The sequence below is a fragment of the Falco peregrinus genome, chromosome 8 (genome assembly GCF_023634155.1).
Source record: "Falco peregrinus isolate bFalPer1 chromosome 8, bFalPer1.pri, whole genome shotgun sequence".
Classification (NCBI taxonomy): Eukaryota; Metazoa; Chordata; class Aves; order Falconiformes; family Falconidae; genus Falco; species Falco peregrinus.
The window spans coordinates 36,454,845-36,480,062 of NC_073728.1; the positions used below are offsets into that span (position 1 = coordinate 36,454,845).

General features: G+C 39.2%; 2 protein-coding genes across 27 annotated transcripts in view; one reads left to right on the forward strand and one right to left on the reverse strand.

Moving 5' to 3' along the window:
* Positions 1-24,212, reverse strand: part of ZRANB3 (zinc finger RANBP2-type containing 3) — a 51,856-nt gene extending 27,644 nt beyond the window's left edge. For 4 of the 10 annotated variants that reach the window (XM_027793885.2, XM_027793884.2, XM_055812414.1 and 1 more), the window contains exons 1-3: positions 23,400-23,628; positions 16,668-16,826; positions 346-364 (exon numbers count right to left, since the gene is read on the reverse strand). In XM_027793885.2, coding sequence (XP_027649686.2) covers positions 346-364; positions 16,668-16,819 — 171 coding nt within the window. In that variant the 5' untranslated portion in view covers positions 16,820-16,826; positions 23,400-23,628. Of the gene's footprint in view, positions 1-112; positions 287-345; positions 365-16,667; positions 16,827-23,315; positions 23,630-23,895 lie in introns of those variants that run through there. The other 6 variants (XM_055812416.1, XM_027793889.2, XM_027793883.2 and 3 more) reach the window with 6 other exon arrangements.
* A 405-nt stretch (positions 24,213-24,617) lies between these two features.
* The window catches only part of R3HDM1 (R3H domain containing 1), an 87,731-nt gene continuing 87,130 nt past the window's right edge, over positions 24,618-25,218 (forward strand). For 15 of the 17 annotated variants that reach the window (XM_055812395.1, XM_055812399.1, XM_055812406.1 and 12 more), the window contains exon 1: positions 24,618-24,763. The gene's annotated coding sequence lies outside the window, so the exon portion shown is untranslated. The remainder of the gene's footprint in view (positions 24,764-25,218) is intronic. The other 2 variants (XM_055812396.1, XM_055812397.1) reach the window with 2 other exon arrangements.

A 25,218-nucleotide genomic window follows, 5' to 3' on the forward strand; every position in this document is an offset into this window, starting at 1 on the left:
GTCTCTTAATCCATTAAAATTAGCTAGCCATATAATTATGAAGTGCTAAAAAAAAAAAATATCTACTGAGTTAATATTTTTAAAATTTAATGATACAGGAGATTTAACCTACCTAAATATAATTTAAAGTAACCTTTTTTTTTAAGGATTCCTTTAAGCTTATGTCAGGTTTCATTTTTTTTCCTCCACTTAGATATTTTCAGAATACCTGCTGAGTATCACAGAAATTAGGCTTCTTTCATTACCACCCTTTCTGCCCACATCTCTCAAATGAACAAAGTCACATCTGCATGGAGTACATTAACACAAGAAAAATGGCGTTAAAGCAACAGGAACATCTCTTACCTCATCAGCAATCATACACCTAAATAAGAAACAAAAAGAGAGGGGAAAAAAGTAGAAATTAATAGTAAATATCACAGACAAACCAATACTTACAAATTGTTTACTATAAATTTAAGTTATGGATTTACTGAATCAATGAAAGGAAAAATAGTGGACTTCATTTCTGCAGATACCAACTACAAAAAATAAATTTGCTTTGAACTTGGAAGTAAGTATGCCAATTATTCTAAAAATGTATTTTCAGTTTGTTAGCATTACCGAAGAACTTGCATTGTAAAACCGAATTGCTGCTTTGGTTTAGTACTATATTAATTGTAATCTTAAGTGACATTTTCAAGGCAACAAGTGCATCCTCAATTTTTTTTTCTTTCAGAAACAGTAGTGTTTTTCCTGCTTCATGACTAAGAATTATTTATGTCAGACTGATTTTACAAAGCTGCTTTCCAGAGCTGTCATTTGTTTTGAAAAAGAAATAGACATTCCCTCTCCCCTACAATTGTATTAGCTAAAGTATTAGAAAATGAACTTGATTTTTTTCCCATTTTGGAGTCACTTAGTTAATGCTACTGCATGTAAAGACAATGAGAACTCCAAGTCCCCAGTCAAAACCAGTAAATTCTGTTCAGAATATTTACATTTTCTAAACATTAAATGCTACCTTTGGTATGAATTTCTTGTAGGTATTTTAAATTATTTAGTATGTACATTCTTAACTAAAGTAGCATCTAGGGAACTTAAAATGTTTCCAGCCCATGCAAGCTTCTTCATCAAATCTTTGGGACTGGATGAAGGACAAAGGAAATTATTTGATGGACATTTAGTTAAGCCATTAAATGAATGGTGCTGCATCTCTCCAAATGTGTACCCTCAGCTATTTCACAAACTCAGCTCTCAGCTAGTTCACACTACTTCACAAACTTTTCCAAGGTGAAAAACCCCGACAAAAAATACCAACCTACAAAACCCACAAAACCCCAAACCTAACCAACAAGCCTGCCCAATTCAAAAGCATTATCTAAACAATTACAAGAGCTTGTTCTACCTCTAGATAAAATACATACATTAAATTCATACACTCGAACAAATGCAGAGGAAGGTACAAGTCCAAGAGAAAAATGGGAAGAGAAGAGGCAGGGAGACAACCTACTCTCTTAAGTCTTACAGCAAGGTGATGACTTAAAAGTTCCCTTTTCTCCTATAGCAACCCTGCACTGCATGAAGATACAGGTTGAGCGAGTATCTTCTGACCAGAATTAATGCTAGGAATTCCAAGGCAAGATCTGCAACAGGCACAAAGTGAATTTCTGCAGCTTCATAAGAGCTGTCAAGAGTTAGATACCAATACCTGCTTAGGTTGCAGTTAAGTAACTGGCAGTTACTGGCACCTACTAAGTAATCTGGGAAATTTTTCAAGCACTGTAACATTTTCTAAATTGTGACAAAAAGCAAACTGGAAGAATAACTTCCACCAGTCAGTATCATAGTGCCACACAAAGGGTGTGGGCTTAGCCAAACCACGGATCAAGAAAAAGAGCAGTGAGTGCTGTTGGTTGAACTGACAGCAACAGACTAAACAGGTCTATGCAGTCCATCACTTTGAGGATTTATAAATGTTTACTGACAGAAAAAAGTGCCAAGTTTCAGAAATTATTAAATATTTTAAGCTCTAGAAAGGAATAAACTTCACAAGCCACTTTGCTTGTTTTCCACCTGACCAAAGCACCCTTCTGGCTCGCGCTTTTCACTTGATATCCCCAGTAGCTTCCAGTCATGGACACAAACTAGTCTTGATGGATACTGCTCTGGATGAATTCTTCTTCACAGTCTGTTCCCAACACTGCATCTTCCAAGGAAACTGAAACTTCTCCTACTTCTATGCCACATCACTAGATAAGCACGCACTGCGCCACGTAACTCAAATGCAATGTTCCTTCCATGAAAAAATGGAAAAGATCTTCCAGGTCTTTATGTCTGTAGTAAAATTTAACACATCAAGATATAAATGTTCTATATGTTGATATCCAAAATCTTTTAAAGTAATACAGACCTGCTTTTTTAGTGGCAGGTACTCTTAAGTTAGCGCAGCTGCCCAAAACGACAACAGAAGTCTTCTTTTCTGCACAAAACCCAGCTACTTTACATTAATGATTAATGCTTGTAGCAGCACCATAAACTTAGAGCTGTCATCACACCTAATAACATGCATCTTGCCATGGGGCCAAAGCGGACATTTCTGTGGTCAGAATGGAAATCTCAGCAGAAAATGTACACTGACACGCTTCAGACATGATGTGTGAGGTAAATGTTTGATATTCTGAGAAACATGGTATACTGCTGTTTGCTCACTCCATCTGCCAGTGTAAATTTTGACATTACCAATTTCATATCAGTTTCCTTCAACTAATATAAAACAAGAATTCAAATTATTTCTTACATGATTTAATTTTTTATATAAACTATCTACTTGCAATAGCTTTGTAACCACATTCACCCTGTAAGTTGTGAGGGATGGAGCAATGAAAACAAATGAGGAAACACAACAAAACAACACACACACCCCAAGTCTGCACAGATTTACAGAGGAAAAAAGGCAGGAAGAGAATTATTTTTAGTGGCAACTCATGATTGTGGGGCCTTAATACCTGGGATCTGCAACTGGGCAAAGACATTTATTTGCAGACAACTGATACACAATGAATTTTAAAATAATATCAGTTTTTGCTCGAAGACTAGTTGTTTTTTTCATTTAATACTCATTAATTACTTGAATTGAAGTTTACAAAACAAGTCTTTCTTTTTGCAGCTTCTTTCACAGGCCAACAGCTTTCAGTACATTAATCATATTTTTTAAAAAGTTTGAAGCCTGAAATCAATTGGAATGCACAACAACCTAGCATTGTAGGGTTTCTTAAACTCCTTAAACAAATGCAGAAAATGAGTAAGGCTATAGCAATTAGCTAGAGAGCAGAGGCATCTCAAGAATTAACCACAGATCTTCTTTAATAATATTATTTCATATAAGGACAGCAGAGCAAATGTACAAATGCAGCTATAACTCAGAGTCTATTGCATCCAAGTAGCATCTGGTAGTAAGGAAATGTGGTAAAGAGGACAGGAATACAAATGTTCCTTGCTGACTTGTGCTGAGAAATACAGCATTTCTCATCATATCAACTTATATTTTAGTAGAATTGCATAAATAATGAAATGTTAATTATGCCAGTTCAGACACACAGAAATCAAAGTGAGAATATGTAAGATCCTATTGCACTGGTCTTTAGCATATGTGAACTATTTGGACCCTCGTTCTTTTTTTCAGGGTAACAAGATAGAATGAAGAAATTCAGAGTGATTTACAAATTTCTCCAACAATGACAAGCTGAATAGTAATTAAAATAAAAAGCCTTAAAAATACGTCAACCACAGGATTTTTTCCATAAAATGAGATTTTTTTCATTAAAGTGAACTGTAGCCCCTTAAAACTCTGATGACTTGAGTATCTGTCGAAGAATAAATGTTGTGCTGTTTCTTTTTGCTCTCATTTTCAGACTGTGCTCACAGAATCTTTGCTGCTTGAGAGCATCTTCTGTTTTCATGTCAACAAACTTCCACTTACTAGGTCTGAAGTGAAACATATAGCGACAAAGTTGCTGGCTTTTAAATATTTCTAGAAACTCATCATTTTGTTGCTGGTAAATGAATGGAAGTACAAAGTAACTGCCATCATTTTATCCATAACAAAACCGCTCTTAAAAGATAATCACAGTAAAATGATCAACACTGTTTTCTCTTCCTTGTTTCTGCAGTAACAATACAAATAAAGATTCCACAGAAACACCCATATGCTTGAAAGTTACGTACCTATAGTGATATTTTGCTATTCAGTTAAGTATTTATTCTCTTCTCCTACTCTACGATGAAATGTCTTTGTCATATGTAGTTTGGATTTTCTTCCAATACCTGCAACCCATACGTTTTTTGTCATTTAAACATTTGACTAGACACATCAGATTGATATGAATCAGGTGCACAAAATTGTTTTTAAAGCTCCAGTCAGAGTATCTGAATGTGTTAAGTCCTCTGTAATGATACAGTTAGCCACATGAATCACTGCTTTGATCCACAATGTTCATACCCAAACTCCTTAAGTGCTACAGTTTTAAAATCACCCGAGTTATGCCAATTAATTAACATTATTGACACTTAAATTTGATAAAAGTTTTGCCATGACACACAAGATGAATTTATAGTAGAGGTAGAAGTTAATAAAACTAATGCAAGTGGAAATTGAGGATATTCAAATTTTTTTATGACTTAATTTTTTTAGAGCATTCATCTTCTGTAGCTTTCACAGTTTTAGAATAGGAACCTTAAAGATGCCTGCTTAATGTAGTTACAAAATATGACAAGTCCAAAATTTTTCCATTAGACACTAGGGCAATGAAAAATAGCTTATGTTACTGAGAGGGAAATCATCAAGTGTTTCCAGGTTATAAACACAATTAAATTTGAAATGTAAAGGACTTCCCCATCGTTACATCGTTCACACAGAACTTACACCTAATACTTTCATTACGCTGTTAAAAAGCAATACTTTATATTTTGCTTTATATAATCTTAAAAATATGCAGCCTCTATTTAAAACAAACTTCAGTATGTTCTATACTATTGCAGTCAAACAAGCTGCCAACATGAACGTAAAGGTTCCATGCTGTCAAAGCAGAAGAAACAGATCTTCAGCTACACTGAAGGGACAAATATGTATTTTTGTTTCACATATTTTGACTGCAAGAAGACAGACTTCTTGTTCTCTGAAGTTCAATTAGTCATTTCCTCTCAACTGGTAGTTACCCAATCTCAGCTTCATCATTCATATCCCATCTGTTCATATGACACCTTAATAATAGCTCTATCCAAGAATATAAATCAGAGCTATGATACGCAGTTTCATATCCTGTTATAAGCTCAGCCCACATGGTCAAAAGTTTCAGAAAAGCAGGGGAAAAAGATCGTTTTAGATGTCTTAGTTACACTTACTTTCAACAGCAAAGCTTAACTGTGCAAAAGGCACTACAGACAACGGCAAATTCTTTCAGATTCTTTCCCATTTCATTCTTAAATGTTTCCCGTCTTCACACTGAATCCTGTAGCTAGCATTTGAATCTCTGTCCATTATCAAGAAAATTACTATTTTTTCCTAACCGAAAGCATCAGAATCTCATTGGGATGCATTGCACATGCTGCTACAATCTTCCTACTATTCATAACCCTTCTGCAGTTGTAGGGTTCGCAATAGGCTTTGGACACAGTAGTACCTTTCATAAATAGAAAGGAACCACATAGTCTGGTCTCCACTAGGATTTAACCACCCTTCCATTTCGAAATGTATTAGCTTTAAAATAAAACTACATTTTCCATTAAAGTGCAAACACAATTAGCTTTAAAATAAAACCGCATTTTTTATTAAAATGCAAACACGAAGAGCAAAACAGGAAGCTCTGTGAGAGAACATATCCCGGTAAGTGAATATGCATATAGAGAAGAGAGCAAGAAGTCCACTGTGTTGGTTCACCTCAGTTGCACATAGGTCCAAAACCTTATTGTTGATCCCCACACAAAAGAGAAAAAATGCAAACACCTGAGGTTATACACAAAACCCATCACTGTGTTTTGAAGCTTTCTTCTAAATGTAAAGAATCACATAACTTAAAGGACCACACAAAGCTGGATGAGTCAGAACCCCAGAACCAGATACTCACAAGCTAGAACACCCTACCAGAACAGTCTCATAAAGGTATCCAGCACCAAGCAAAGATGCTTTTACAGATTCTTACTACAGCAAACCTTGGAGAGAATCCAGAAATTAACACAACACAGGTGAAGGAACTTAGAAAGAAACCCAAAACCTAGCCCTGTAAAAGCTCTGGTCTTTTTCTGCAAGTTTTTTCAAACTTCAAAGAGCACAGAAAGAGCTCCTGGTTGTGTTGGTGTCAAGACGATTCCAACAAACTTTGCAAACCAGAAGGAGAAGCAGATCTTTAAAATCTTATGCAGATGAACTGATTAGCGAAGTAGAAGGAAACTAAGGCTAAACTCGTGTGGTATATATCATATTGCTACACAAAAATAGTCTGCATCAGAAAGAGGTTAATACTAAAACAGTTTCATGAAAACGAGTTTCAGGGAAGGAAAAAATGTTTCAATGAAAATAATTTCTATTTCTGTGTGTCTAGGTTATGTTCAGGTCATGCTTTTTGAAATGTTAGCAATACTAACCAAGCAAATAGTACAGTTAAAGTTTCATTTATTAATCATGGCTCCTTCAGCAAGGTATCTTTGCAAAGACAAAGAATCTCATTTTGAACTTTGCTCTTGCAAGAATACCAATTAACAACACGGTGGTATATATATATATATAAGGTCTATATAACCAAGAATCCTACTAAGTAATACAGTCAGTGCTACAGGTTTCCTGTAACTACAGAAATATTTTGCAATAATATCCTCCCTAAACTAGACAGTTCTGCTTCCTCACATGGAGGATAAAAAGCTGAAGGGGTACAGCAATCCAATACACCTAGTGCTTGCTTGCAGGGATAATATAACTTGACGAATTTGCAACAGCTATTTGTCCAGCAAAAAATAGTTAGAACCGCAGGTAACTTTTCCAGAAAAAAAACTCTTCACTTCTAAATGCATTTTCCAAGACAAACAGTCAAAGCAGTAGCACTTCATTTCTTAAAACACTGAAAAATTTTGTTACTACTCAAACAAATTAAAGCTGTTTTTGTTAATGCAGTCCTTTGGAACATGTTGTACAGAGGAAGCTTGCATCTTTCTTTCACTAGTGTGGGTGTCCTGATATTCTTGGGATTCTCACCTACTCATGTGAGTCAGTTTTATATAACGCTACAACATATAATTTACCTCCTACTCACAAGCCAACACTTTAGCACTAACATCTTAACCAAGGGTTATTTAAGGGATCTGAACTTAGTACATTTTTATATAAAACTGCGCAAGCAACCATTACATTTGTGTGTCAGTAATCACAGCACGCAGTCCTAAAACTAGAACAAAGAGAGCTGACTTCCTTGCAAAAATAATCAAGGTTTTTTTACCAAAAATAGAGCCCCAGAAGATTTAAGCTAGATTATACCTTTGCTCTTGAACTACACTAGGCATTTAACCCCCCTCCCCCAAATAATAAAAAACAACCCTCAATCTAATGTAAGATGCACTAAATTGCCACATCTGCAGTGTTAATGAGTCTCTAAATGAGCGTAGAGGAGAATGGTTGTGCTGTCTTAAGCTTTTCTCCTACACTCCTCACCATGTAACCGAAAAAAAACCCATCTAAAATGCTTTATTAAGATTTGAAAGCTATGAGAACACATTTGCCAATATATCCTAGTATTTTAGCTTTGACAAAGGTATGTGCAATAACACTTATCAAAGTGGTCAAACTGAAGGTTAAGCTCAGACACTTCAATAGGTTTTTAGAATACATTAAACTGTTAAGGGATAAAAATTCCAGTCAAGAAGACACCTAACAGTGATACTGAAAACTCTTCACCTATTCAGTCACTCGCTTTAGAGACAAATCTGTTCACCAGCTGACTCAATGCAGAAAGATTGACCTCAGTTAACTGGAACAGTTGGAAAAACATCAAATAATTCCAACTACTGACAATCTAGGCTACAAACCTTGAACTCAGTATTAATTGGCACAACAGTGGCTCCTCCTCAGTATGTAGCCTAATGACTTTCAATGAAATTTAGGTACTTATTACTTCTCCAATAAACTCTGCTTTCCCAAGTGACCCTCCTCCTGCAGTGATCTGCACTGCAAGAGCTGCAGAGGAACTACTCTTCTTAAAGTTAGCTGAATCAGGCAACAGGGAAAAGAATTTCCAAGAAAAACGTCTCATCATTAGCATCTCTATTTTCAATAGTTCCCAGATTCAATGTCTTCTCCCTCCAGTACCCCAAGCTCTCAAAACCAGTGTTTTCTCCTACACTTGGTTCCTTCTCCATACAATACTTCAAAATACTTTTGTACCTTCCAAATACTTCAAAATTAACCATCCATTCAACTGTTGACAGAATACTGCACTTTTCTGAAACATATCTCTTTAACTAAGCAATTCTGCTGACGTTTTCTACGTTGATTTATCTCCTCTACTTTAACTTGTCCCCCCTTCAACACAATACGAAGATATCATAAAGTGTGTAGATTTAAATTGTCTACCCATCTACCTTTGGGGTAGTTTTCCCTTCTGCCTATATTCTTCCTCTCCATCCAATTTCCACTGTCAGACAGAATTTGACTCATACTTGTTTAGGACCTTGCTTTTTCTCACTCACGTTAATGTGGCTTGTCTCACATACTCAAATTTCATTCCACCCTCTCCCTGATGCTTATAGTTAAACACAACAATTTTTCATTGTAGATTCTCCCACTGCAAACTTTCACTGCACACAGCTAACACTAAACTCACTTCCCCTTGCCCCATCACCGCTAACAACCTATTACTTACATTTGTAGTCTTTATCTCACTTGTTTCTTCTCTTCCATTCTAACAAACTGTGCCTGCATTTCTAAAAATCTCTATTTTCTTCTCTATTCCTGTTGCTAAAAGTCCACATTTAAGACCAGGTAATTTCTCAGATAACTATCACTGTTTTTTTCTGTTCTTGTATCTTTTTTTGTTGTTGTTGTCTTAACTCCACACAGTTCCTCTCCTGAACAGCATTCTATTTTCACTTACTGACAATGCAATTTTTGTTCCATTTGAATTGCTTCCCAGTCCCTCCAGCATCACTTCCAAACAAGCCTCCCTGGCCATGAAAGCTCTGCAGAATTTGGCTCAATCTCTCATTCATACTTCCTGCATCTGAACCTCATTCTGTGAGCTAGCATCTTCATTTAATCATAACTCTCTCTCTCTCCCCCCCTCCCTCCTTTGGCACTTCTCATATGTGAAATGTACTCTGAAACATTACAAACCAATGCCTTTAAAAAAAGAAACCTTTCATTAAAAACAAAGTACTCACAGAGCTCCATATTTAATTGCTGAAGTATATTAACTGTTTGAACCTCCACATATTTATTAAAAAATTATTCTGTTCTTTTTCCCCCAAGGACTACTTTTCAGCTTATTTTCTAAAACCAGAAACAAATGTTCATGTATTATTATGCAGAGTTTAAGGACTAAGATTTATCACAAAATTATTATAATGTCATACATCTAAAATGACTTGCTGACTATGTTGGAAAAAAAGATTGCTTTCTTACTCTAGCAAGAGACTTATGCTTTGTTTCAAACATCTCTTTCAGGCTATCTATCTAGCCACAATCTACTGAGACTAGAGACAGGAATCACATTAAGAAGTTACAATTATTTTTATTCCCAGTTCTCTCTGATCTCAGGATCTGCAAAAAATGGAGACATTTGCTGATGGCACTTGATGCTACAAGTCACCAAGTACAAAACAAAATAAAAACGAGACATTTCTAGAAATATTCCTAGACATGACTAAAAAAAAAAGTGAAAGGAATTTCTTTTTCTATCATGCAAATTTAATTAATCTGGCATCTATCAAAGTCAGTGTAACAACAACAGAGAGAATAAGTAGACCTCCCAAAAGAGGCTACAATTAACTTTGTCTTGCCTGGTTTTGAATTTATCTTCCTCATGTTAAACTCTGAACTCTCCATCTTAAGATCAAATTGGTCACAAGTTTAATAACAAGAAATCAAATTAACTCCAGTCTCACAACAACAGTGATACTACAAAATCTGGAGTCATTAAAGGATATTCTGTTTGGTGTTTACACCAGTTCTACATCCTTACCTGCATGTAAGAGCGATAGATAGACCTTGTGTGCTTACAAAGAAATAGTCTGAATGCTCACTAAGGTTTCCAGCAACTTAATGAGTACAAAATGGCCCAATACGAGTAAAACTTGAAGAAAAATTCCTCTTATACATGTTCTCCATAAATACTGATAATTGTCGATATGAAGACTTAGTATATAATCTTATAACATTATCAGTATAAATACTGATGATGTAGTGATAGTTATCAAATAGCTATAGCTCCGTAAAATATGAACTCTCCATGTCAACCATTTGTTACATTTTTCTTTAGTAAGTAATGGTTAATGTTTTCACTGCATAAATGAAGCTGTAAGTTACTTGCTTAAGTTAAACTAAGACATCAAGCAAACTAATAGACTGTAGTGCTGTGAGGATTTATCAGAGGCAAAAACAGCAAAGCAAAATTCAATTGAAACTAACAATGCCAGATCTCCCAGAAGAGAAATAGTGAGAAAAAATACTGGGGGACAATCCAACAGTAGCCTGTAAAATATTTTTGATAAGTGTTCCTTTTAACCATGTAGTTGATTCTGACACAAAGAGACTATTTTAGACAATGGTAAAAAGCAGTTGGTCTTGAGTTTAATCACAATGTAGACTTGCATCAACCTATGAACTTTCAAAGGACAGAAAAATTAAGACTTAGAAAGTAACAGATATGTAAACATGCATCTAGGCTTAGTGCTTCAAAATGGAAATGGAAGAATATTTTCTTCTCTGAAATTTTCTTATTCATACTACTAGTAAAGATAAGAAACTGAAGAAATGCACTGAAAAAACAAATCAATCAGTAATCACGGATCAAAAAATACAAGAAATAAAAGGAAAGTAAAACAGAAGCTCTGGCAACTTAAAAAGGCAATACAAGACAGAAAGCAACAGTGGAATTATACAGAAGGAGAAAGAAAGATTAATAGATAACATAAAAAACAGAATCAAACTCAGTAAAATGACAAAAATAAGAGGGAAAGGGAAGAAGGACATACTGTTCTAACACAAACTAAAATGTGCAAGGAAGCAAACGTAGACCGAACATATTTTCTCTTATTATATCAGCTTCCAAAAGCTTTAGACACTCAAATGGAAATTACACCTTTCATGGTATCATACCTTAATGGGTAGTGCAGAAGAAGTCACCTGATTCAGGCTACCTAGTTCAGAGTCCAGACAAAAAAACCTTAACCTCTTCCTCAAGGTCTAAAAAATTCTATTACAAGACACATTTCCAGCCCTCTCCACCCCTGTCCTGCACTGGACATGCAGACTACAGAGCAGGGTTTTTGACGCTCATGCAGGCTGAGTGAGATACAGAGCAGATTCAGAACAAGGATTTCTGAGAACTTGAGAATTTTGAATTTCAAGAGGGAAAAAATTTTGTTAGTCTACTGCGATACACAGATACCTAGACTCAATTTCATAGAATCATAGAATTGTTTAAGTTGGAAAAGGCCTCCAAGATCATCAAGTCCAACTGTTAACCAACGACTGCCAAGCCTACCACTAAACCATGTCCCTAAGCACTACATCTATGCATTTTTTAAACGCCTCCAGGGATGGTGATTCCACCACCTCCCTGGGCAGCCTGTTCCACTGCTTGAATTTCAGTGCATTTTCATCACTCCTTCCTGCTACCATTCTAGAAAGTTAAAGAAAACAATGTAGACATTTGCATAAGAACTTAAATATGTATAAGAAATTCCTGGCCCTACAAAGTGCTATACTGTGCCTGGGAAATGTAAACATTTCTGACTCAACTACCAAAACCTCAACAGACTCTACACATTCTCTTTCCAGTGAGGAAGTGCAGCTAGAACCTTTTGGCCGTGTTCACAATCTTTGAGAAAATTTTGATCTGATCCTGTTTTCTTGGCCTTCTTTGAGGATGGGAGGGCGGAATTCATTTCTATGAAGACTGATAAAGTCTTTGAACTAAAAATCTGTTTTAATTAATGAAGAATTAACTATGTGTTTCTCCTGTATAGCTTACTAGAGATCAGAAATAGTCAGTGGAAAAGAAAGTACTGTTTTGCAGTGCAGGCAACTGACTTGTTACTATGATAAGGGACACTTGCACTCCATTCTCCAATGAGCTCACTATCATAATGATTCTCTGTAGCCTACAATCCAAAACAACATTATACAAATTTTTCTTACACTAGAAAATGACTGCCTAACGAAACAAATACCCTTTCATTAAAACTGGTATGTTACTAACCGCTATGGTACATTAATGCCAGATACGAACTCTGCATATCATGTTATTGCTATCCGTTGTCATTTACCTCTTTTTTACTGTGTCTATACTTAATAAACAACACTCAGCCAGCATGTATGGGAAACTAAAAATCACATGCTCCAGAATGTATAGTTACTAGGTACCATTACAAAGCAAAATTTATCTATAAATCAACACTGGAGTAAAATATAGATCCTGGTTAATGTACCAATAAGCACTTCAATATTTAGATTTTTTTTTTTGGGGGGGGGGCGGGCAGAAAATAGACATTACAATGTTAATGCATTTGATCCTTATCTAAGGAAGTGAGAAGAAAACATAGCAGGAAACTAGACTACCCCAGTAAAATGGTTTGAGCATACCATTATAATGGAAAAGATCATTAAATGGAACGGTGAATATCTCCAAGTCCTCTTTTGCATCCACAAGCAAGTCAGCTTAAACAAATTGTTCTGCCAACATCTCTAGAAAAAAAGATATCTGTGTGTCTGAAGCCATCATTTTCAGATACTGTCAACAAGGCAAGCAATGCTAAATAATGATGTCTGCAAATCACTTGCTGACAGTTTTTATTACTTGATAAAGTATTTAGTGATATGGTTTGCACATGCAAAAGAACTAACTTTCCAACAAAAGCATGCCTCTGACTTTTACAATATATGCAGGTGAGCAAATTGTAATACAAGACAGATGTCTCACAATTCTATAAAGAGAGGATATAAAACAAGAATATATGGTAGAGAAAGATTGCGAATTTCCAAGTACTGTGCCAGTGAACAGCAACAGTAAAAAAATCATTAATATTCAAAGAGAGATGTGGGCTCTGAAGAGACTGAATACAATCCTCATTCAGCACAGTCAAGCCATCTGACCATATATCTCTGCCACCTCCTCTTCACTAGCGCCTGACCACTGGCTGGTGACTTCTCTATATTGCTTGGGCCCTCATTCTCAAGTCAGCCTCCTCCTGCATACTTCATAGATTTTACATGGAAGAATAAAATAGGCCTGCAAACTAAACAATAAGCAAGATGATATCTTTAAGGTTTGCGGTTTATGCTTCTTCACTTGCGATTAGGTTACCCTGAGCTCTTTGGAAATGGCAATTTGTCCATATCAGCCCAAGCTACGACTAATAACCAGCAAAGAGAAATTGCTGGCTTCCACCTCCCAACAGCATATACACAACTGACCCTAACAACCCTAAATACTTCCTAAGCCCATTGCTAAGAGTTTATGTTCCTGGAAGCAACAAGTTTGTGGCTTTCTATTTAAGAGACAGTTTAAAGCACATGTAAATGAATACATACATATTAAAGCTGTTTTTTAAAGTAGTATATACTTTTCCTGAAAAAAAAAAGGCATAAAAATAAAATAGTTTTCAAGGACAGAATCTGGGTGCACCCATTTCTTTTGCACATTAATGTCATTATGAATAAAGACCAAACATTGTTTCCATTCCTAGGTACCTTTTCCCAAGTGCAGTTCTGAAGAATAATCTCTACTAACGGGTAAGCAGCCATACAGTTACTTACCTTTAAAGCATGTCTGTGAGCTAAAAGGTATCTTAGCATATGTTGAACTGTACACTGTCTTGTTGGCTCTAGAATTATTATTTCCTAGAAAAGTGTTAGGCATTCTCTGTTTAGTCTAGACGATGCCTTTGGAGCATCTACTGAAAAAGCCTTCAACTCATTTACTGAAGAATCAAAAGCACAAATCATAACAACATATTTATTTTATGCTCCACAAAAAGACAAGGGAATTAATAGCTTACTCCCAGACCATTACATGCAAGAAATAAAAGTTTGTTCTAATAATAAGACCCTTTTCATGCTGGGTGCTTGTCTAACCTAATATAATATTAATTGAGTCTCTTCAGCCAACAATAGAGCACTTCTTCTACACCAGTTTCCTGCAACTACCGCAAAGCATTAAGTGATGACTGGAAAGGGAGTGCATAGCCTGAGGGAGAGAAGAAAGAAGAGCTGAGATGCACATACTGCTTATTCTAAGTCCTATGTCTATATGCTTTTAAAACTAGAAAAGACACTTCTATGGAAAAGTACCAGATCCTGCTAAAATATACCACTGGGAATACTGAAAGAAAGCTTAAATCATTATGGAGCACACAAAAGGGAAAGACTTGGGTGAGCCAAGGGCTAACAAACTAATAAGAAAATTCAGCTACAAGCAGCTGAGGCTCTTGTTCTCTGTTTTGGGACAGAAAGAAAATTACATCTGCCTGAAAAAGTGACAGATTAAAAAAAGTACTCCTCGGGAAAGTTTGACTTAATACATTTTACTTTATAGAGAGGCCAACTGAGAGTGTGCACACAATGCCTCAGTTTGACCCAGCTAATATGCCGAATTTGCTACATCAAGGAAGAAGACTTCTTGCAGTCACGATGAAAACACTTTCACAGGCACCCACAGTAAAGACATCAGTGCCATATTACTCGACAGTCTTTTATTAGCGAAGCGTTTCAAGAAAAGAAAACAACATAAAGCCCATAACCCTAATGAAAGTAATATAATTCCCTTCTTGACAGAGTCATTATCCTAGGTGTTCCTTTTTAGATACTTATTGCAGGCAATTATTACTTCTCAAAAGGAAGAAAGAAATACCTGATTAAAATTTATCTAGTCCTACAGTTAAGCTGTTTCCTGAAGAACCCCTATATTATATAATAGGCTGCAAAAAGTTATGCTACTTTCAAATATATCCACTAGCCTACACTAATGAATATTAAAGAAACTATACACACTTCACGTCTTCTGTTATTTCACTATTTGTATATACAAACGCACCTCAGTTGCATACTATAAAAACCTCACTTCCCCTTATTAGAATCAGATCAACTGAGATATGGTAGTCAAGCCCTTTGGATTTCTGAATTCAATTCTAATGTAGACTTTGCTGTCTATTCTATCAGTCTTAAACTGTATGCATTCATTCTCAGTGTCACATTGTGCAGCAGGAAAATGCCTAATATGACCAGTGGTCACAGAGAAGTTAATGCCAGTACAGCATAGAGCTTTTTAAATCTCAGGCTTGCACATTAATGGCTAGGCTCATCTTTCAACTCTGCTACCTAGTCTAGCAGCATAAAATAGATGGCTTATTTCAGTCCCTGAAGACAGCAATGTTATAATTGCCAAAGGTTTTTGGCCAAAAGAATAGGATTAAAGCAAAACACTTCAGAGGAAATTTTAATTGATCAAAAGTTCCATATAATCGCAAGAGCTGATGATATACATTTCCCTTCCGACCTTTCACCCTTAGAGAAAGAGATGCACATTTCTTTCCTCCTGCAAAAACCCACAAACATTAGCAAGCAACCACCTTAGGACCCTAAGCCTCTTGTTCTGAGCAAGATGATGAAATGATCAGAAACTTTTTAAATTTTTTCATTAAAAAAATAATATTATTTAAAAAAATAATAATTTTTAATTCATCCTTTTTTAAAACCTAAAGCTAAAATAATTTCACTAGTGCCAGGCCTCTAAAACATCATTACTTTCCAAAAGAACATACAGTAGTTTCATGGCTTTATGTTGCAACTGCCTAAATTTTCTAAAGTTTATAAACATGGAAACAGATTTCCCTTCCCTCTTCTTTGCCCCTATAACAGGCTTTTACTCAGCAAAATATTTCCAGCCTCTGCTGCCTAAACTATTTTTCTGATCTACCAGGTATTCAATTGTTGAGTGCCTACTCCATCAGTTGCTGCACTTGCTAACTGAGCACTCTGCAAGGCTTCTTCTGCTCCGCTGCTGCAGCTCACTGAGCTCCAGAACTGTACCAAGTTTAAAATAGAAAACCACATAGATGCATCGAGATCTGTCATTCTCTTAACAGCTCTACCACACCATTATAAACTAAAGAAACAAATGTGAATTAACTTATTTTAAGAATTTTCTATTAACATGACAAAACAGATGGTCCTACTGATATCAGCCTCCCTTTACATGAGGAGATCTTTGATACTACAGTACTCTTTCGCATAATGCATTATTAAACATTTCTTCATCCTCTGGAGAAAAACTAAACCACCTCCCATTTTAAACCGTTATAGTTTACAAACCATTTCTGTAGTATAACTCACCTAAAAGCTGATGTTATGGCATAGCCTTTGTAAAAATTAGTTTACATTTACCTAAAATAATTATTTTTAGCATATGATATAATTAGGATTTTACCTGCCACTTCTCTCGAGTGCAAATATGATGCCTTTCTCCTGAAAAGGAAGCAGTTTCTTTCTCAGTCTTTCAGGTAGAAAGGACAGCTTAGCATTAGCATTTTCTGAATAAGAAGCTTCAGGTGTAGGTGTTTCTGGGAATGTACTAGCCATGTTGAACCTAAAGGAAACAAAACCAAAAAAAGATGTCTTAAAAAGACTTAAAAGACAGGTCTGCAATATAGTACACAACAAAGCTTCATGGAACAACAATAATAACTCCATCTTGAAATAGACAATATCTACAAAAATTTTCTCAGGTCTTGAGAATTCTCCCTAGAAAGCATAAAATGATGCAGGTGATGGAAAAGCCCAGCACCTCAGCATCAATAAAATATTCTAACTATTCCAGTATGAAGAGGTCAGCATGTATCACTTACTCAATGCTATGAAACAGTTACTTAAGAAAGTTCCCTATTCATGAATGAAATTTATTGGCCATTCAAATAGTTTACTTATAAACATTGAAATATAACTCTTTCAGTAAACATTTTTAAGAAAAGCTACAGGAAAATAGATTATTTAACCTTCCGATAATGACACTAACAGTTCTCTAAAATTTTTAATCCCTAGAATCAAATCAGGAAAAAAAGGGCAAAATATACCCAGCTGGGGGGAAGGAAAAAAAAGAAGAAAAAGAAAGGAAAAGAAAAGAAAAGAAAAGAGTAAGGAACTTTATTCCCTTCGGAAACAAACAACCTTAAACCACAGAATTAATGAAAATTCTCATACTATGCTTCAAACTGAAAATGTGGATTCTTCATTAATTTTTGTCCAAGAGGATGGGTCAGAGAAGAAATACTAGGGTTTGTTCTCTTATAACTTCAATAGACTTTAAACAGATAAATAAATGGTTAAAAAGCTCAGTAGCAGTGCACTAGCTAGACATGAGGAAAGCAACAAAACTTCACATCAAAGCATTACCTAATTCTTTTGGATTCATGGCCTGTGTGAGGAGCAGGATTACCTGAATATCCATAGGAACGAAGAATATCAGCCAAAATATGCTTCCTGTATTGTTAACAGTAGCTATTGTACTACCAGGTCTGATAGCAAAATTCTGAACACACTGCACTCAGACCTTCTGCTACAGACATATTTCTGAAGCAACTCGGAAGAAGTCAGGTGTGATTTGGTATGATGAACCATTATATTCACAGGAAGGAATGTGCTGAGCTAAACAGTCATTCACTTCAAGGATCTGCGGGACTAAGTAACCTGGTGTTTTTTTTTTTACACTGACTAGTTACAAAGCAACCAGACCTGGGGAAAATGCAAATGATTGATCAGCATAATAAAGTGTGATCATGCAAAACAGAGTTCGCAACAACTTCCTGCTATTATCTCATGGAGTACAGGTGAGGAGGTAAAACAAACACTGATTCAGTTGAAACTATATATCGCAGTGAAAGAAGAGCACCTCTGTTTTCCTAAGAATTCCATTTATGAAATTTGAGCTACAAACCTTGACATACACTCTTCCAGCTGAAGTTACATTCTGTTCAGCAAAGAGATCTAGCTGTAACTACACTGCAGCGCTGTATCTATCTATAGCCCAAGTCGAAAGCGACTGGGCTTTTGTTCTAGTGCAACGACACAAACGGCTCCTAACACTCCATCTTCTACGGCCTACGTTCGACTAAGGTGAGAAACCCTTCCACTGGGAAGGGAGGGGGCGTTGCCACTGGAAGCTTCCCAAGGCGGCCCCTGGAAGCCCCTAGCCGTGGTGCTTGGGGCGGTGCGGGCGGGCCCCGAGCCCCTGGCCGTGGTGCTGCAAGTTGCGGGGCCAGGGGCGGGGGGATGCGCTGCCCCCCGCACATCGCCGAGGCGGCCGCATCCCGTCTGGTTCGACAGTGAATCTTGTAAAATCAGGGAGATTTAAGGAAAAGGAATAGAAGACTAGAGAGCGCTGCAAATATAAGTTACTGGGAATTTGCTGCTTCTGGAGGGGAAAAAAAAAAAAAAGCCACTGTCAGTACGGTAACTGGACAAAAAATCCCAAACTAAATCGAAAAAGGACCACCACTACCACCTCCCCACCACCCAAAAAAAAAAAAAAAAAAGCCCTGATTTTTGTGGAAATCCACTACGCTGCTATAGAACCCTAGAAAATTCAGGGTTTTGGAGTATTCTGTCACTGGCATCCCTAGACTAATAACATTTAGACAGAAAATAAGTGGGGGTTTTTTGTTAAATGATGAATTATAGGCATACCTATCAGATACACATCACAGACATTCAAAGAACCAGAAAGAAAATGCTGCTGATGAGCCTACAGTCAAGCTCTTAATGTTGGAGAACTTCTGTGCATACCTCCTTGGGCACCTATTACCACTTCTACAAAGAAGTGGTACGTAACCACAACCATTCTGATGTACCATTCTGCTAGGCAATAAGAGGGGGAAAAGTTTAAAATATTGAGCAACACTCAAAGTTGAGGCATATGGGTTGTATTTGCCATTGCTATGGATTTCATTCTATTTTGTATTAATTACTTAGCTGCTAGAGTATTTTAAGAAGCATATTTTTGAAGAGTTATCCTTTGTCCTACATATAAAGCCCTAGAAATATTATTGCGCATGTATGAAAAGAACAATCCTAACTGCAATCACAGACATGTGTGTGCGTGTATGTACACACCCTTAAGGACTTCTGTATACAATGGTTTCAACCCTGGTCTCAAAGGGTATGAGCACTTGACGTTACCCACTGGATGAGTGCAAGCAACCCACACAGGAGTAAGAACTCCACAGCTGGAGAGAAACTGCTGTTGTGCTTCCAACAGCCCAATCAAGGTACAGAAAGCCCAGTTCTCATCTAAGTCTTGTACTATCAGCAGAAAGACAGGACCTTTTCTCCCTAGATTCATACCAGGTCATGCACTCAAGGTGCTAACCAAAGAAGAGATAAGCCCAGTGCTGCTAAACCTCCACCTGATCCAGACCTCTGACTAAAGACCTTCTAGAACATCACCTGTTCAAAGATAAAGAGTGACATCAATTAAATAGCCAGTTATAGAGAAAGGAAATCTAGATTTCTTTCGCAAACCAGACATTCTGTGTCATCTAAATGTGATTGCACTATTGACTATGGCTTCCCTCCTCCCGCACCCCCAGCAATTTTATAAGTGGAATCTCTCTTACATGTTTTAAAAAAAAATATTCTTGTACCTTACATGCCAAACATTCAACAGCAGATAACTACTATGATCAATATCAAGCTTCTTTGATGCATGTCCATCACTGAACTTTGCTTAACAGAAAAGGGAAAGCCTCTGGCTTGCCCTGTATACCCAAGAGATGCATTTTACAGAAAAAAAAAGCCATAAAGCTCTTATAAATACCTACTTCATCTCTCAGTTGAGCAAACAAATATTTCAGCTCTAACTGTTACTTCAATAGTCCTTTCACAATATTTTTCATGGAGTATTTTTTTTTCTTTAGAAGTTGATTAAGGTACTTCAACACTGCTATCAAAAACCAAACACTAAACATTTTTGTAGAGCCAACCTTAAAAATGTATGCTGCAGGATTGCTGGACCCAACAAACCTGTTCAACAGTCAGATCTGTGATTCACCCCTAAAGAAAATTTCTGACTCATTTTGTGATGATTTCCTATTCTATAAAAGAGAGAAAATTACATACTTCTGATCAGCTTGCTACATAGCTTGTTGTGAGTGACAATATAAGAATGAAATGTTAACATAATTAACCTTCTGTTGAACTAGATTATGACAAGATCCTTTCACTGAAACACTGAATAAAAATCATGCAGTTTTAGAAGCACAAAACTGAATTAGAGGAGGCACATATGATGCCTTAGTACATAGTAATACTACCATAAAAAATATTTCTGCATCAGTCACTAATAAGGTTAAAACTGACTTTGCAGATCTATCTTAAAAAACAGCAGCAACACAGATAGCATTACCAGATATGTACACACTTTTGTTTACTTTTTTGTCTATGTGATTAATAAACAAAATCAATGGTGAATAATTACAGAAATCCATATGCAGTGAACAATGACTATTACGAAAATATATACAATGATTAGCATGAGTACAACACACAAGACAGCAATATTACTAAACCTTTCACACATTGCTCCTTGAAAAGGCAAAGTACCATGCATAATCCTAATTATCAACTTTATGCTCCAGTCCTTTGCATTTACCTTATCTACACTATTATTTTAACTTGGACTACAAGCTTTCAAAGATGCACTTTGCTGTGCATATGTAACCTACCACTTTCGCCGCCGATATCTATGGAGTTTATGGCAAGTGAAAAAATACCTCAGGTAAAATATTTGATGCTCAGGATACGATTGCCTGAGAACATACGCTTCAGTATGAAGCTTTAAGAACTTAGATAACTAAAATACACATCTTTTTAAAGCAACACTTACATAGTTCTTCCCCAAACCTCTTAAGTTTATTTAAATTATTGTAAACATGCACTTTTTAATGATCATACAAAGAATAATACTCTAAAGAGTCAAAGATCCCTGTCACGATTTCTGAATAAATAGCAGTGATAAAATACCATATTCAGTCTACTTTCATACCTGCAGCACTATTTTATGAAATCCAAAGCTTTAGAAGGCACTACAAACAGTATATTGACCCTATGAAAGATTTATTTTGGTTGTACAGAAAATGAGAACAAACAGTGATGAAACAAGACAGAGAAAGAAACTAATTCCACCAAATTGCCTTTTAATGATTTGCTAGAGTAATAATTACACAGAGAATCAATGCCTTGCTTGTGTATGATGACTTTGGCAGTGGTAGCCATTTATATTTTGTTTTGAGACAGATCAATTATGTACACCACTGTAATAATGTCAAAAACAGAACTAGTTTGTGTCTGTTGTTCTACCCACTGCAGGTTCAGAAGCTTTAAGAAGAGAAAGATTAGTGCATGCTTTCTCCAACTACAATTTTTCATCTGTTTCTGTGTCCTTAATATGTTGTAATACACATCTCATCACCTTCCCACATCTCTAGATCACAAGCTCTGAAAGCTCAGTTATGTCAGGCAAAAGAGACCTAAAAGGTTTGATGTAGAGACCTAACTTTTCACTCAGATAGCTCATTCAGCTACAGAAGTTTTATGAGTAAAAAAAAAAAAAAAAAAAAAAGAGAGAAAATACTGTACAGGTTTTCTTAAGTCTTTTAAAGGAAATTGAGGACAAAATAGCTGAATTACTAAACCAAACAACTTTTTGTGTAAAACTGCTTTAGTATCTCAGGACTAGCTCGCGGTATATGATCCCAACTTTTAAAATCAGGAACAGGGAAGACACATGGAACTATAGCACAATTCATTTATAGGGCATAAAAATCAGGAAAAAATGATGAAGCACAGAACTTGCGAACACTGGGATAAACACGTCTATTTTGTGGGAGTCAACACGGGTTTTGCAAAGGTGAGTTATCTTCCAAGTCTGCTGAAGTTTTTTGGAAGGGGATCTATAACCAATGTACCTTGTCGATGCAGTCCAGTTTCTACTATTTTTCAAAATTAATTAAATCAAAATATAGTAAGTTTTATAAACATATTTGTACAGTAATTATAATTTCCAGGAAGCTTTTTTAGAAAGTCCCTCAAACTTTTAAGAAAACTAGCTGTCATATGAAAAAAATTGCACTGACACTTCTTTAAATACAAGCAAGTAGACTTTCATACATGAGAGAAACAGCATCAGCAATATTTCAAAGTAATCTGCTTCTACTTCTATTATGTTCAATGAATTCACAAATGATCTGGAAAAGTAAGTAAACACCAAAGGATAAGTGCTCGTAATATAAAATAAAACTAAAAAAATAAATAAATCTGGAATTCTTTGTCACTGCTGCTGCTATACTGCATTTCACTACAGACAGTTATTATTCCAGAGGTATATATTGAGACTCAACTTGCTGAGGATATTACCCTAGGTGATACGTTTCTTTATTGGAAGACTGGGTACAAGACTGATGAAAACTTCAAGGTCTAATTTTTGCAATAGCTGTTTGTCAGCACAAGCTGATACCACAATATAAACCCACTATTTATTTTTTACAGGTCACCAAGTATAGCTTTTTAATGCAGCTCAGTAGCAGATGCCTAAAACAAATGAGTATTTCCATCAAGTATTTGGTTCATAAATTTCCTCCTGATGGCCTTAACTGCTCCTTGACTGTTCAGTAAAACTTTATAGGGAATTTAAGGTTCTAAAAAAATTATAGGTCCTTGGCAGATCGATTCATCGACCATTTCTCCACCAGTAGAATAATAAAGAATTGAGAAACTACCCAAGTCATTAGAACACAGCATTTTTGAAAAAATGTTGCAAGAAAAAGCAATCAGACAGAACAAAGTACATGACAATGCTCACACAATAGTTTTTCCACAGGCCGGTGTAGCAGGCTTGAGAAAGACAGAGACCTTAACACTTGCCTAGGGGAAAATTTTTTTCTGCCTTACTCAAGTTCCTGCCCACAGCAGCGTTCCGTAGTAGCCGAACTACCCGAGCACACGCTGTGACAACCCAGCAGCCAGGGCGAACAACACTAGCGAGACCTTGTGGCACAAACATGGGCCGAGAAAAAACAGGAATCACCTGGAAGCTCGTCCCTTTACGAAGAGCGAGTCCCAATGAGGGCAACCCCCACACTACTCCCTGCACAGCCCCTCAGCGCGTTACCTCCCCGCTGCTTGGCGGGGCCAGGCCGCGCTCCCGGCCCAGCCTCCACGCGTAAGGCGGGCCGCCCCTCACAACCGTCCCCCGCCGCCGTGCGCAGCCGCAGGGAACGGGCCGGGAACAAGACCGCTCAAGGGCCTGGGCAGCCGGGCCAGACCCCGCCGCGCCGCTCACGGCTCCAGCCTCCGCCACCCCGCACCTTCGCGGGCTCTCGGGCTCAAACCGCCGCCGCCCGGAAGTGACGCGGCACCTACCACGGGAGGCGGGCGGGGAGCGCAGGCACGCACTCACCCTCGTGCTTCCCGCCGCGCGCGCGCGGCGCCGCCGGGCCCGGGCCCCGTTTTTTAATTTACGTTCCCTACCAGCGCCCCCCCTCCCCCGCCTCAGGAGCGGGTTCCGCGGCGCGTTCCCGTCCAGCGGGGCCTCGCACCGGCATGGTGCGCGGGGTCGAGAGCGACGGCTGAGGGAGCCGGAGGGGGAAGGGAAGCGGCGCGGTTACCTCACGGCAGGGGCCGCTCCGAGAGGGCCGGGCTTGGTCGGGAGGAGAGGGTGGCGGGCGCAGAGAAAGCGCTGAGGGCCGGGCTGAGCGAGGGGCCCGCAGGACTGGCCACCCCAGGCAGCGCTGCCGGCTGCGGAGGCTGGCTGAGGGCTGGAGCCGGGGCGAGGGGCCCGGATGACGAAAGGGTGGGCGGCGGCGCTGGGACTACAGCTCCCACCCTGCCCTGCGCCGGCCCTGCCGGGGCCGCGCGGTCTGCGTGTGCCTGCCGGGAGGGCTAGCGGGGGGCACCCGGCGGGGTTGGGGTGCTGCTGCTCGGGTCAGGCCGCACCCTAGGCGGCGGCAGGCCTGCTCGGGGGGATTACGGCTAAGGGAGGATCGCCGCTGCCGTGGGGAGGGGAGCCAAGGCCGAGGGGACGGCCGGGCTGTCATTAGCCGCGGGAGCAGTCCGTCTGCGCGCTGCCGCGCTGCTAGTGGTCGTCGGCTGCCCACAGGGGGCGGGCGTTGCGGTGCCGGTCTGTGCGTCAAGGTGGGGGTCTTATTGGTGGTCGCGGCCGTCTGTCAACGCGGCAGTGCCCTCCGATTGGCCCCTGGCTTTTGGGCGGGCTTGCGCCCGCGTAAGCACTGAGAGGCACCACTCGTCGACAGCGGCGGGGGAGGGTGCCGCGCCGCTAATTGGCCCGCGCGGCCGTAAATCATTAGCGTTCAGCGCGGCTATTGGCGGCGGGACGTGGCGGGGCGGGCCTTTTTCCCCGCCGGGGCAGCAGGAGGTACCCGGGCGGCTGTCGGGGCTGGCGATGGGGTTAAGCGCCCCTCGTGCGTGAGCCCGTCGCCGCCGCGCCGGCCCCAGCCCGCCGGCCGCGCTGCCGCGGTAAGGAGCCCGCCGCCCCGCCGGGGAAGGCGTTCCTGCGGGCGGGGCAGGGGGGGGGCGGCGGGGCCGCGCGCTCCTCTGAGTAGAGTGGGGGGAGGGGGGGCGGTCGGCCGCGCCCGCAGTGCGGAGAGCGGGGGGCAGCCGCTGAGGGAGGGCGGCCGCGCCGCCGGAGCGGGCGGGCCCGCGCGGGGGAGGGGCGCGCGTAGCGGCCGTTGGGGCCGGCGCGGCTGCGGGGCCGGCTGCACCTGCACGGCGGGGCCGGGGGTAGGGGGTCCCGGTCCGGGCGGGGAGGGCTGGTCCCGGTTCCCTTCCCTAATACAGGCAGGGCCGGCCGGCGGCGGCGCGGGGCGCGCACGCTGTGGGGCCGCCGGTCGGCCCTGGGGCTGCGCCCTCGGCCTGCGGCAGCGCTGCGCCGCCCCGGCCCGGGGTCTGGCCCGGCCGCCGTTACTTGCGGG